This window comes from Capricornis sumatraensis, chromosome 5, assembly GCF_032405125.1.
Source record: "Capricornis sumatraensis isolate serow.1 chromosome 5, serow.2, whole genome shotgun sequence".
Lineage (NCBI taxonomy): Eukaryota > Metazoa > Chordata > Mammalia > Artiodactyla > Bovidae > Capricornis > Capricornis sumatraensis.
Genome location: NC_091073.1, coordinates 43,435,747 through 43,450,301, shown reverse-complemented (window position 1 = coordinate 43,450,301; position 14,555 = coordinate 43,435,747). Strand labels below are relative to the sequence as shown.

Genomic DNA, 14,555 nt, shown 5'->3' with positions numbered 1-14,555 from the left:
CAAAGAGTTCTGGAGAAGAAGCAGAAGGGTGAATCTATGGGAGCAGGCATCAAATGTGCAGACATCTGTTTGAAGTCAATCACTGCTGGACAACATTCACTACAGAGGAGGTACTAAATAATGGGGTGGGTAGGAGGATTTGTCCGCGGGAAGTCATCCAGCCCTTGTATGTACGAACCACAAATAAATTCCATAACCAGGTAGCAGAGAGAGGGAATTTATGTGGACCTAAAAATATAGGCTCTTTCTCACCTAGCATGTATACCTATTGCCAATGGTGAATGGCCAGCCCACTGGAAATTATCCAATGGTGAGAATTCAATACAGTATCACTCTTCAAAAAGACATTTAACAACTTGATATCAAACAGGTTATAACCAGTCTTTATTTATAATTCTGGAATGGGGTAAGGTCAATTTTGTTTTACTTGTTATTGATACATATTTCAGTTAAGTGTCCCTCTTCCTGTTTACATTTCCTCATCCACTAAGATAATCCTCTGTACTGTCTGATTTATCATGAAGGGTTATCATTATAGAATGTTGCATAACCTCGCCTCAAATAAAGCAATCTATTTTATGGTAAAGGAGGTCCAACAATAAACAAATGACCACAGAATCCACTGGGTCTATGATATAATGCATCACTTGGGAACTGCCAGTCTGAAACAAACAAAAAAAAACATTGGGATAGTCTCTTGTATGTGAAAGCTCCAACTTGGAGATTTCAGTCTTTGAATTAAAATGCTGTCTATCAAGATGCAGTTTATACTTTGTACGATGGCATGAAGTCCACTGATGTCCTGGCACAAGACCGTATCCACTCATAAAAAGACAATGGTTAACTTGTCAGGAACTTTTAAACGGTAAAAGGATCAATTCAACATGAGAATATAGCCCTTGTAAATAACTATGCACACGATATAGGAACACCTAAACACATAAAGCAAATATCAGCAGACACAAAAGGAAAGATGACTGTAATGCAGTAATAGTGGGGGACTTGAAGACCCTGCTTTCATTAATGGCTAGACCATCCACATAAAAGAAATCAATGAGGAAACACTGGTCTTGAATGACATGTTAGATGCCATCTTTAAGGACTATTAACTGGATACAGTGGATTCTGGACAGGTTTCTAGCTACCTGCAACTCTCTGTTTCAGTTCTCCCTCTGTGACTGGAGTCTATTATCTCCACCCATATGGAATGCTGGTACACACGTCACATGACCCACACTTCACAAACCCCAGTTCACATGACCTCGAGGCAGAATAACAGTTCATATACTACACAGCTTCTAGAGTTCCTCAGCAGGATTGAGTTCCTTTTAATTTCTTTAATTGGTTTCCTTCCTTTCCTTGTCTCACTTCCTTTAATTGGTTGTGTTTCTTGGGATCATGTCACAAATAAATCCATTTACACTGGAATCCATGAGTAAGAGTCAGGAATAAGCCATAGTGAGACATTAATCATGTTTAATGGCAGCTGGTTTTATATAAATTTCATTTGATATGCCAAATCTGTACTGAATTTAATGTTTTTACAATTTCCTCTTTTGCTATGCCAAACATAACATTTTGTTAACAACCTTTCCAATGCAGTTATAATAAATATGCTTATGTATAAATTAAACTAATTTATTACCTTCTCTAATCAATTTATTTCAGAGACTGACCATTACATTTTACTCATACACATTTTGTTGAATATGTTATGAGTTAACACACAGAGTCAGGTTGTAAAATCAGACTAACATTAATCAGAGCTCTTATGCAGTATCAAACTTTACTAATAATATCAAGGATATAAACAAGCTAGGGTTTCCCTGGTCACTCAGAAGGTAAAGAATCTGCCTACAATGCAGGAAACCTGGTTTCGATTCCTAGGTTGGGAAGGTCCTCTGGAGAAGGGAATAGTGATTCCAGCATTCTTGCCTGGAGAAGTCTATGGACAGAGAACCCTAGCAGGCTACAGTCCATGGGGTCTCAAAGAGTTGGACATGACTGAATGAATAATACTTTCTTGGATAAGCTAAAGGACGGCTAAAAGCTCAGATAAAACATAGAAAGAACTGGGCATGGAGGGCAGTTCCTAGGTGTTACGAGCTGAACTGTCTCCCCCTCAAATTCCTATGTTGAAGTCCTAATCCTACTATCTCCAAATGTAATAGCAAACATAGGTAATTTTTTTTTAATGAGGTGACAAAAAACAACAAAATTCTGTAAAGCAATCATCCTTCAGTTAAAGAAGAGATAAATTTTTAAAAAAGAGGGAGGGGACACATGGAAAAAAAAATGAGACCATCAGGGTAAGAGCATCTGACACCAATATCATTGGTGTCCTTATAAGAAGGAGAAGAAATCAGTCTGCACAGAGGGATGACCAAAGGAAGTGGCAGCAAGAGGGCAGCAGCTTGCAAGCCAAGAAAGTGGCCTCAGGAGAAACTGACCCTGCTGGCACCACAGCCTTGGACTTCCACTCTCTAGAACTGTGAGAGAAAAACTTCTTCAGTTTAAGCCACCCAGTCTGCATCATTCTGGTTAAGTAGCCTTAGAAAACTAATAGACCAGATCCTCTTTTACTGTATTGAAGACACTCTTCTGGGGCCAGATGAAATAAGTCTCAAAAGAGGTTTGCAGGGTTCCTTGTATAGTGGGAGTATTTAAATCATGAAATATTTCCAGTTTATTACCCAGAGTGTTATCCTATCTACTAGGTATTTTTAAAGCCATCTTGCCACACTGATCTTGAGTTCTATTTATGTTACCCTTGTGTGTGAAAGTCTCTCGGTTGCGTCTGACTCTTTGCACCCCTCTTTGGAATTGCCCAGGCCAGAATACTGGATAGGTAGCCTTTCCCTTCTCCAGGGGATCTTCCCAACCTAGGGATTGAACTCAGGTCTCCCACGTTGCAGGCAGATTCTTTACCAGCTGAGTCACAAGGGAAGCCCTATGTTACCCTTAGCTAGGGATATTCCGCTAAAAGCACTTTCAAAGTAATTTGTCTTCCCCTTAGTAAACAATTTATCTAGCTACTTGAGGCTCTGGTTGACGAGATTAACTCCGTTCCTCTGACTACGTTTTTCTTCCAGTGGGTGCCCTTCCAGTGAAGGGAGTAAACTGACTGTAAACCACCTGCTTTAACTTCCTCCCACGTGGTTTCAGAGGCAGAGCCATTCTCTTATGTTCAATACAAAATGACCTCACCACACTTACTTCTTCTTTTACTTTCACCTCTAAGAATACAACCATTTCAAACATGAAATTAAATCAACCAGTGCACAGTCATGAAATTTTCTGCCAAAATACTATGAATTAAAATGAGATACAATAACATTCATTCTGTCCTGCTTTATTTGCTTCAGAATTCAAAGCTCTCTACTTCTGAGAGGAAGGTCTAAAATGGTTCCTGAAAATAAGACTTTTAAGAAAGCACATTCAAATATCTATTAGTTCTCATGTTAATAATAATAAAAAATAAACTTTAAAAATATACTACATTATGGACATATGTCCAGTGTGAAAGTTGAGAATTATAATGAACAGAAAAGAGTCATACAATTATACTGCAAAGTCAATATTTATTGGGAGTTAAAATGACATCAATGAGTACAGGGGTGCATGTCAGCTTTTTAAGCTCCTCTGAGTTAAGGAGAATATATATATAATGTTTTCCCTTCATATTCATTGCTTTAATCATTTGTCTCATGGGCACAAACACTGAGAAAGGACCTTGGTGTGAAAGTATAGGAGAATGAGTAACAAGAGAGAATAGCTTAGTAAGACAGTCTTGTAATAGGACCAGAAATATCTCAGCCTATCTATGACAAAACACAATCAGACACTTAAAATCAGAGAGAGATAAAAATTCTAGATTTAACTCAACAAAAATGCAATCATCATATACTTACTGAAGCTACATTCACAAAATCGTCATCTGAGAGGGTTTCCAACATTTCGGAGACAGACGTTCGGATCAGTTTAAGTGTCAATCCACTAACACTCCCGCTCCTATTTTAAAACAAAAAACGGATCCACATATGTTAATGATTATGCATTTAGTCAACATGAGACACCCTAAGGAAATGCAACTTATGCACTGACACTATATAATATTAACATAATTTTGTCTTTGAAATATCAGTACTAGAAAAAGTCCTATTTTGGATAGCAAGTAGAAATAAATTCGGAGAAGGCAATGGCATCCCACTCCAGTACTCTTGCCTGGGAAATCCCATGGGTGGAGGAGCCTGGTTGGCTGCAGTCCATGGGGTCGCTAAGAGTCAGACACGACTGAGCAACTTCCCTTTCAGTTTCATGCACTGGAGAAGGAAATGGCAACCCACTCCAGTGTTCTTGCCTGGAGAATCCCAGGGACAGTGAAGCCTGGTAGGCTACTGTCTACGGGGTCGCACAGACTCGGACACAACTGAAGTGACTTAGCAGCAGCAGCAGAAATAAATTACAAGAAATTTGGTCTTTCTTTGCTACAAGCATCAGAATGTATTTATTTCTAATTACAAGGATGAAAATTACATTTCAAGTGATAATTTTAAGAAACTACAGATACTCATTGAATATTCACTTTTTTGAGAAATATATACTGAATATCAGCTCTATTAGCCAATTTAGAAGTGAGGGCTACAGAGGTTAATATAATGTAGTCATTGCTCTAAGAGCCCACTATTTGACTTGATTAAACAATTATTATATAGCAGCATAAGAATTTGATAATAGATTTGTAAAGACAATGCCTTGTTTTATTCCTAAAGTAGATATTCTCAGGGATTTGGTCATCATTTATCTTGTCTTTATATATTTTATGATCCTGGATGACCTCACCTATTTGTGTGGTGCATCTCCAGGCAATTTGTTGCTGTTTTTCATTTACTAAGTCATGTCCAACTCTTTGCGACCCCATGGAATACAGCATGCCAGGCTTCCCTATCTTTCACTATCTTCCTGGAGTTTCCTCAGATTCATGTCAATTGAACTGGCGATGCTATCTAACCATCTCATCGTCTGCTGCCCCCTTCTCCTTTTGCCTTCAATCTTTTCTAGCCACTGGGCAATTAACTTTCACTTTTGTATCTTTTGTATTCACTTTTGTAGCTCCTAACTTTTCCCCAGTTTTATTTTTCTAGCTGTTAAATGACTATGGGTTCAATGTCCAAAATGAAACATTAGTCCCAAAACTTATTTTTCTTTCCTACATATGCCCTTGATATCAACCACATTAGATCTCAGTCATTCAATTTCATTCTCCCTCTCAACTTTGCTTCCCATTCAGACAACCTCTGTTATTCATTGTACTTCACAGTATTCCCTCCATCCTCTTTCCATTCTAGCTTATGTGTTTACCACCTCAAGATCCAGAGCCAGAGTAACAACCATTCATCTCTTAGTTCCTTCTCTACCCTGTGCTGCTGCTGCTGCTGCTGCTAAGTCACTTCAGTCGTGTCCAACTCTGTGCGACCCCATAGACAGCAGCCCAACCAGGCTCCCCTGTCCCTGGGATTCTCCAGGCAAGAGTACTGGAGTGGGGTGCCATTGCCTTCTCCAGTGCATGAAAGTAAAAAGTGAAAGTGAAGTCGCTCAGTCGTGTCTGACTCTTAGCGACCCCATGGACTGCAGCCCACCAGGCTCCTCCGTCCATGGGATTTTCCAGGCAAGAGTACTGGAGTGGGGTGCCATTGCCTGCCCCGTGCTAAAAAGTGAAAATTCTGGCAGCATATCTTCATCCACCTCTGTTACCTATAAAATGTTGCTGTTTAATCACTAAGTCATATCTGGCAACTCTCCAACCCTATGGACTGTAGCCCGTAGGATCTCTGTACATGGGATTTCCCAGGCAAGAATACTGGAGTGGGTTGCTATTTCCTTCTCCAGGGAATTCTTCCCGACCCAGGAAGTGAACCTGTGTCTCCTGAGAGCAGGCAGATTCTTTACCACTGAGCCATCAGGGAAGCCCTACCTACAAAATAGTTACCTACAAAACATCCAAGAATCTTAAAAGCCTGCATTCAGAAAGTTTCATTGTCTTCTCTCTCTCCTACCTCCACCTTCTATACAGTCCCTCTATATGTTCTCAACAATGCCCCTTTGCTTCTATCAGTTCTCCCACCTGAAACTCCACTCTCTTTTCTCTCCCTTCCATGCCTGCCTTGTTAAATCTTAGCTATAAGGATTCTATTCTAATTTTATCTCCTTAATGAAATCTTTCCTGACACTTCAAATTGAAATGTGCTCTCTCACCTATGTATTCCTTCAGTGCTGTGTCATACTTTATATCTCGCACTTTCTATAATTGTTTTAAGTTATTTGTGAATATGGTTTCATTTCACTAATACATTTGAATCATCTTTGAGAGTAGGAACCGTGTCTTAATAATCTTTGTCTCTATATCATCACATTGTATATAAGATACTTTCAGTTTAGTTAAGTTGAAATAATTTTTTGAAATTACAACCTCATGCACATTTATTTTTAACTTCAGTAGACTTTATGCATTCTAAATATTTTAATATAAGAAATTATGCCTGGACATTAGCATGTATCCGATAGGATTACAACATATTGCATTCCCATTTAGGTTTATATTTCCAGAAGACTATCAAGGATTAGCAAATGTACAAAATCTACAATAATTTAATTTAAAAAGATGAAGTTTAAACTCATTTTAACAAATGAAATGAAATTTAAATTTAAGTTATATTTGTTGACTTCATTTATCGTCTCTTTCTCAGGCAAGATTATAAGATTTTAAACTTGTTTACTTCAGGTTATAATGGAAAAATTTTCAAATGCTGACAATATCCTGTGAAATGAATTTAGTTGCCTATAAAACATGAAAATTTGTTACCTCCAGTGGCAAAGAACAGATGAAAGTGAAAGTGTTAGTTGCTCAGTCATGTCCAAATCTCTCTAACTCCATGGACTGTACCTGCCAGGATACTCTGTCCATGGAATTCTCCAGGCAAGAATATTGGAGTGGGTTGCCATTCCCTTCTCCAGGGGGTCTTCCTGATGCAGGGATTGAACTCAAGTCTCCTGCACTGCAAGCAAATTCTTTTTGCACCACCAGGGAAGTAAGAACAGATGAGGATATAATCTTTTTCTCTCAGGGAAAATAATAAAAGCTTTTATACCTCATGTTTTTAATTCTGTAGTATTGCTCTTAAAAACTGAATCTTCATGGCAGGATACTGTCTTCTACTGTATGTTCCACAGTTTCAAATTTCAATTTCAATCTTATTGGAAGATTATACACACATACTTAACTTGAAACAATGTGACAAATAAATAACCAATATAAAAACTAATGAATTTTTTTCTTGTATTTCAGCATTTCCCTTGAGAAAGTTCCAGTATGGACATGTAATATATCTAGTAGTAATCTATTTTGTGACCAATCCCTAAAAGATATTTGGATCAATAGTGACTAAGTGCCATCTAAACAATTCTACATTTTTGGTAGCAGAAACTGATTGGTTTCAGCAACCATGTACTTTAATACTGTTTAACAAGCAAAAAGCTGGAAGCATATTAATAATTTTTCAAAAAGCTTAGACTTCAGAACAAAGTCATAATTTTTAATTCTGACAAAGATTCCTCTCATTTTCAACAAGAGAATTTTTGTTTGTTTTGTTATTGTCTTAATTTGATTTCTTTGTCTGCATATAGACAAAGTCATAATAATTATAATTGGTTTTTTTCTTCCCCACCTATTTCTAGTCTTAAACTATTACTACTACCAGAAACCCTTCCTATATTCTCAGTATATAAAAAATAATGTAATGTTTAACTACTTACACATCAACCAGAATAAGCATGTCTTTAGGAGATGCAGCTCCTTGGATGTACCTGAAACAAATACACTCATATGAGTATTTTTTTTTTCTCTTGTAAAATCTCAAACACTGATATTTGTTGAATTGCTATTTACTGATCTCTGAGACATTTTCCAAGCATGACCCTATGTCCTTCCTATCTGGGTAGATAATACTATTTAATTCATGATTCTGCAACATCAACTTAAAAACACAATATTTAACATAATAGAGATATCAGAGGTATAATATTTAAAGTATGTTTCAAAGGTATTTATAACAAAGGAAAAAGAGATGTGCTTTAATACTAGGAGTATAAGAAATTAACTTCTGGAAGAGTATTTCCCTAAGGGTGGAAAAAAGTTATCCTAAATTCCATTTTGCTGACCACAGTTTTCAAAATTCACTCTAAGGAATAATAACAAAAATAAATAATAAGATTATGTCATTAATTTAAATACACACACAAAATTCCCACAAAAATAAACAGGTAGTCTAGGAAAGTGAAAAAGCAGTATCAAATTAAGGGAAATACAAAGAGACAACAAAGTAATTAGAAACAGAGCAATATATAATGTTATTTCTAAGAGTTTCAAGTAGTGGTTTTCAAACTTTACAGTATCTAAAAGTCACCTGGATAGTCAGTACAAAATGTTGATTATCACACTAAGCCCCAATCCTACAGATTCAGAAACTCTGTGTATGAAAAGAAATCTAGGAGAATAGCTTAGTCACTGTAGACATAAAGTTAATTAAAGGTAAATAATCCCCAAAGCACATCGTGCCTGGCTGTAGACTGATGGGAACTAGGGGCCTGCCTTCCCTAACAAAAAGACCTGAGTCTGAACTCAGTGTTCTACTTATTGTCCATCACTCTAAATCTAACTTCTCAGAAGCTTGCCAGATAACTTGCCAATTAGCTTTCAGACAACATTCAGCACAGTTAGTAACTATTCAGGATTAAATAGTCATGGAAAATAATTTTTAGTTGCATTCAAGTTTGCTTCTCTGTCAGAAGGTAAAAGGGTAGGGTTGCTGGGTTATTTCAATGAAAGGCAAATCATCTAGATCATGTCTAGCATATTGACAAATGGTCCTGGCACGCGTCTCCATGGGGAAATGAGAGGAAGGAATTTCATCTGTCTCTTCTAGTTAGGACCTAATTTCTAATTTTCTGCCAAAACAACTGGTTCCTGAACCTAAATCACATGATGGCAGAGAGTTCGCCTCCATTCAGCAACATATGGCTCCGTAGCCACTAACCTGGAGAAATATTAACAAGAATAATATGTGGATGAATAGCATCTGGTAATATTATACATGGCTGGTATTAATGTAAATTACTACTAGGACATTTAACAGAGCATTTAAAAAGCTTTAAATATATTTCTTTGAATGGACCATTATATGTCTTAGAATTTGTCTGAATCCTAACACCATGTCCAAGGTAAGAGAAACCCAAGTAAGATGGCAGGTGTTGCAAGAGGGCATCAGAGGGCAGACACACTGAAAACATAATCACAGAAAACTAGTCAATCTAATCACACTAGGACCACAGCCTTGTCTAGCTCAGTGAAAATAAGCCATGCCCTGTGGGGCCACCCAAGACGGGCGGGCATGGTCAGGAGGTCTGACACAATGTGGTCCACTGGAGAAAGGAATGGCAAACCACTTCAGTATTCTTGCCTTGAGAACCCCATGAACAGTATGAAAAGGCAAAATGATAGGATACTGAAAGAGGAACTGTCCAGTGCAGTAGGTGCCCAATATGCTACTGGAGATCAGTGGAGAAATAACTCTAGAAGAATGAAGGGATGGAGCCAAAGCAAAAACAATACCCAGGTGTGGATGTGACTGGTGACAGAAGCAAGGTCCGATGCTGTAAAGAGCAATATTGCATAGGAACCTGGAATGTCAGGTCCATGAATCAAGGCAAATTGGAATTGGTCAAACAGGAGACGGCAAGAGTGAACGTCCACATTCTAGGAATCAGCCAACTAAAATAGACTGGAATGGGTGAATTTAACTCAGATGACCATTATATCTACTACTGCGGGCGGGAATCCCTTAGAAGAAATGGAGTAGCCATCATGGTCAACAAAAGAGTCCGAAATGCAGTACTTGGATGCAATCTCAAAAATGAAAGAATGATCTCTGTTCATTTCAAAGACAAACCATTCAATATCACCGTAATCCAAGTCTATGCCCCAACCAGTAACGCTGAAGAAGCTCAAGTTGAAAGGTTCCATGAAGACCTACAAGACCTTTTAGAAATAACACCCAAAAAAGATGTCCTTTTCTTTATAAGGGACTGGAATGCCAAAGTAGGAAGTCAAGAAACACCTGGAGTAACAGGCAAATTTGGCTTTGGAGTACGGAATGAAGCAGGGCAAAGAAAATAGAGTTTTGCCAGAAAATGCACTGGTCATAGCAAACACCCTCTTCCAACAACACAAGAGAAGACTCTACACATGGACATCACCAGATGGTCAACACCGAAATCAGACTGATTATATTCTTTGCAGCCAAAGATGGAAAAGCTCTATACAGTCAGCAAAAACAAGACCGGGAGCTGACTGTGGCTCAGATCATAAGCTCCTTATTGCCAAATTCAGACTCAAATTGAAGAAAGTAGGGAAAACTACTAGACCATTCAGGTATGACCTAAATCAAATCCCTTATGATTATACAGTGGAAGTGAGAAATAGATTTAAGGGACTAGATCTGATAGACAGAGTGTCTGATGAACTATCGACAGAGGTTCGTGACATTGTACAGGAGACAGGGATCAAGACCATCCCCATGGAAAAGAAATGGAAAAAAAGCAAAATGGCTTTCTGAGGATGCCTTACAAATAGCTGTGAAAAGAAGAGAAGTGAAAAGCAAAGGAGAAAAGGAAAGATGAAAGCATCTGAATGCAGAGTTCCAAAGAATAGCAAGAAGAGATAAGAAGCCTTCCTCAGCGATCAATGCAAAGAAATAGAGGCAAACAACAGAATGGGAAAGACAAGAGATCACTTCAAGAAAATTAGAGATACCAAGGGAACATTTCATGCAAAGATGGGCTCGATAAAGGATAGAAATGGTATGGACCTAACAGAAGCAGAAGATATTAAGAAGAGGTGGCAAGAATACACAGAAGAACAGTACAAAAATGATCTTCACGACCAAGATAATCATGATGGTGTGATCACTCACCTAGAGCCAGACATCCTGGGATGTGAAGTCAAGTGAGCCTTAGAAAGCATCACTACGAATAAAGCTAGTGGAGGTGATGGAATTCCAGTTGAGCTATTTCAAATCCTGAAAGATGATGCTGTGAAAGTGCCGCACTCAATATGCCAGCGAATTTGGAAAACTCAGCAGTGGCCACAGGACTGGAAAAGGTCAGTTTTCATTCCAATCCCATAGAAAGGCAATGCCAAAGAATGCTCAAACTACTGCACAATTGCACTCATCTTACATGTTAGTAAAGTAATGCTCAAAATTCTCCAAGCCAGGCTTCAGCAATATGTAAACTGCGAAATTCCAGATGTTCAAGCTGGTTTTAGAAAAGGCAGAGGAACCAGAGATCAAATTACCAACATCCGCTGGATCATGGAAAAAGCAAGGGAGTTCCAGAAAAACATCTGTTTCTGCTTTTTGACTATGCCAAAGCCTTTGACTGTGTGGATCATAATAAACTGTGGAAAATTCTGAAAGAGATGGGACTACCAGACCACCTGACCTGCCTCGTGAGAAACCTATACGCATGTCAGGAAGCAACAGTTAGAACTGGACATGGAACAGCAGATTGGTTCCAAATAGGAAAAGGAGTATGTCAAGGCTGTATATTGTCACACTGCCTATTTAACTTCTATGCATAGTATATCATGTGAAACGTCGAGCTGGATGAAACACAAGCTGGAATCAAGATTGCCAGGAGAAACATCAATAACCTCAGATATGCAGATGACACCACCCTATGGCAGAAAGTGAAGAGGAGCTAAAAAGCCTCTTGATGAAAGTGAAAGGGGAGAGTGAAAAGTTGGCTTAAAGGTCAACATTCAGAAAACGAAGATCATGGCATCTTGTCCCATCATGTCATGGGAAATAGATGGGGAAACAGTGGAAACAGTGTCAGACTTTATTTTCTTGAGCTCCAAAATCACTGCAGATGGTGACTGCAGCCATGAAATTAAAAGATGCTTACTCCATGGAATAAAAGTTAGGAACAACCTAGATAGTATATTCAAAACTGAGACATTACTTTGCCAACAAAGGTCCATCTAGTCAAGGCTATGGTTTTTCCAGTGGTCATGTATGAACGTGAGAGTTGGACTGTGAAGAAGGCTGAGTGCCAAAGAATTGATGCTTTTGAACTGTGATGTTGGAGAAGACTCTTGAGAGTCCCTTGGACTGCAAGGAGATCAAACCAGTCCATTCTGAAGGAGATCAGCCCTGGGATTTCTTTGGAAGGAATGATGCTGAAGCTGAAACTCCAATACTTTGGCCACTTCATGCAAAGAGTTGACTCATTGGAAAAGACTCTGATGCTGGGAGGGATTGGGGGCAGGAGGAGAAGGGGACGACAGAGGATGAGATGGCTGGATGGCATCACGGACTCGATGGACGTGAGTCTGAGTGAACTCCAGGAGTTTGTGATGGACAGGGAGGCCTGGCGTGCTGTAATTCATGGGGTTGCAAAGAGTCAGACACGACTGAGAGACTGAACTGAACTGAACAAAAAGTGAGAAATATCTGATATGTCCATTAATAGAAGATTTTTATAATTATTTACCATTTAGTCATTCTTTTAAAATGATGTTGTGTGAGGGTGGGATGATTTTGGAGAACGGCATTCTATCATGTATACTATCATGTAAGAATTGAATCGCCAGTCTATGTCTGACGCAGGATACAGCATCCTTGGGGTTGGTGCATGGGGATGACCCACTGAGATGTTATGGGGAGGGAGGTGGGAGGGGGGTTCATGTTTGGGAACACATGTAAGAATTAAAGATTTTAAAATTTAAAAAAAAAATTAAAAAATAAAATAAAATAAAATAAAATGATGTTGTGTGTTCCTTATGAAAAGGTACTCAAAGGTATTGATATGAAATAGTAGCTTACAAAGCAATATACTGTATAATAACATGCATGGCCATTAAAATATATGTAGCCTCACATTACATACATTAAAAAAATCAATTAAATAAAGAAGTTTAACAATTATTTCCCAATGAGTGTAATTATGACTTTTTTCGTATTCTTCTACTTATATATTAGGATGATTTTCTTTAGATGGAACACTTAAACTTTCTGTTTGGAAAAATGAAACCTAAGCAATATGTCCTTAACTAGAGGCAGCTCTTTCCCTGGGGCTAGTTCTCATTAATTCACTGCCAGAGGCAAACTCTTCTACTCTATCTGGACACTTTGTTAGAGCCCTACTACAAGGAATTGGGAGTATTTCAACAGAAATCCCTAAAAGCTAAAAGAGATTTAGAGATGACATTAACTAAAAACTTAATGGAAGCCCACATCAAATGCATTTGATCAATCAGTTCAACAATATTCATTGTCAGTATCCACTGAACTCATCATTTTCATTTAACTTTAGTTTTAAAAGTAGAAGTGTATACAAAATGCATATGTATAGAAGAAAAAAAAAAACACTAGAGCTCTATAATAATCAGACAAGATTACCACTAATAATAGAACGAGTCCCTCCAACTTTTACACCAAAAAAAAAAAAAAAAGAAAGAAAACCTATTTTGTCTTTTTCATCTTTTCATTATTATCCAAACATTCTTACCATGGTCTCCTGCGTACATCATAAAGGTCAATCTTGTTTGGAGTTCTACTGTTATCAACCCATGGAGAAGCTTTAAAAAAAGAGAGAAAGAATTAGAACAAGAGAAGTTCAATTTAAAATAGAGAATTAAAACCAAAATATTAGATGTTATCTGGGAAAGTAATATTTTTAAAAGTTACAAAGCACTAAGGACACATTCCACCTATCCACAGCAATGTTAAACTGGGAGATGCCAGAGTTTTACGCCTTTAATCTTTTTCTTTTTTAAATGGAAAACAACATAGCAATACAGAAGAAAGTGGCTTAAGTCATTTTTTTTCATATTATTTCAGAAATAAACTGAAGGCATAAGGATGTTCAGAGTGCCCATGAGTATATTTCACCAAGTGTCCAGAAAATATACATTTTCTTTCCTCTCTACTAACAGAAAAATTTAACAGAAAATTTATTTGCCACTAATGAAAATTGTACTTTACATTATTTGATCCTTTTATTTTCATTCAATGTTATACTATTTTGGTCTATAAAAAGACTGTTTTTCTTGGATTGTTATCACATAACAGCATAATTTTTCAACCTTGATGTTGTGCTGTTCAGTCATTAATTCATGTCCAACTCTTTGCAACCCTAGGAACTGCAGCATGCCTGGTTTCCCGGTCCTTCACTGTCCCCCAGAGTTTCTCAAACTCATGTCCATTGAGTCAGTGATGCTATCCAACCATCTCATTCTCTGTCACCCCCTTCTCCTCCTGCCCTCAATCTTTCCCAGCATCAGGGTCTTCTATGATGAGTTGGCTCTTCCAATTAGGTAGCCAAAGTACTGAACTTCAGATTCAGTCCTTTGTGTTGTTCAGTCACTCAGTTGTGTCCAATTCTTTGTGACCCCATGGACTGCAGCACACCAGACTTCCCTGTCCTTTACTATCTCC

The 14,555-nt window shown here is 37.9% G+C and overlaps 1 protein-coding gene across 7 annotated transcripts in view; it reads right to left on the bottom strand.

Moving 5' to 3' along the window:
* CACNA2D1 (calcium voltage-gated channel auxiliary subunit alpha2delta 1) overlaps nucleotides 1-14,555 on the bottom strand; it is a 526,060-nt gene that overhangs the window by 116,554 nt on the left and 394,951 nt on the right. For all 7 annotated transcript variants that reach the window (XM_068973034.1, XM_068973032.1, XM_068973033.1 and 4 more), the window contains exons 8-10: nucleotides 13,627-13,696; nucleotides 7,813-7,863; nucleotides 3,912-4,011 (exon numbers count right to left, since the gene is read on the bottom strand). In XM_068973034.1, coding sequence (XP_068829135.1) covers nucleotides 3,912-4,011; nucleotides 7,813-7,863; nucleotides 13,627-13,696 — 221 coding nt within the window. The remainder of the gene's footprint in view (nucleotides 1-3,911; nucleotides 4,012-7,812; nucleotides 7,864-13,626; nucleotides 13,697-14,555) is intronic.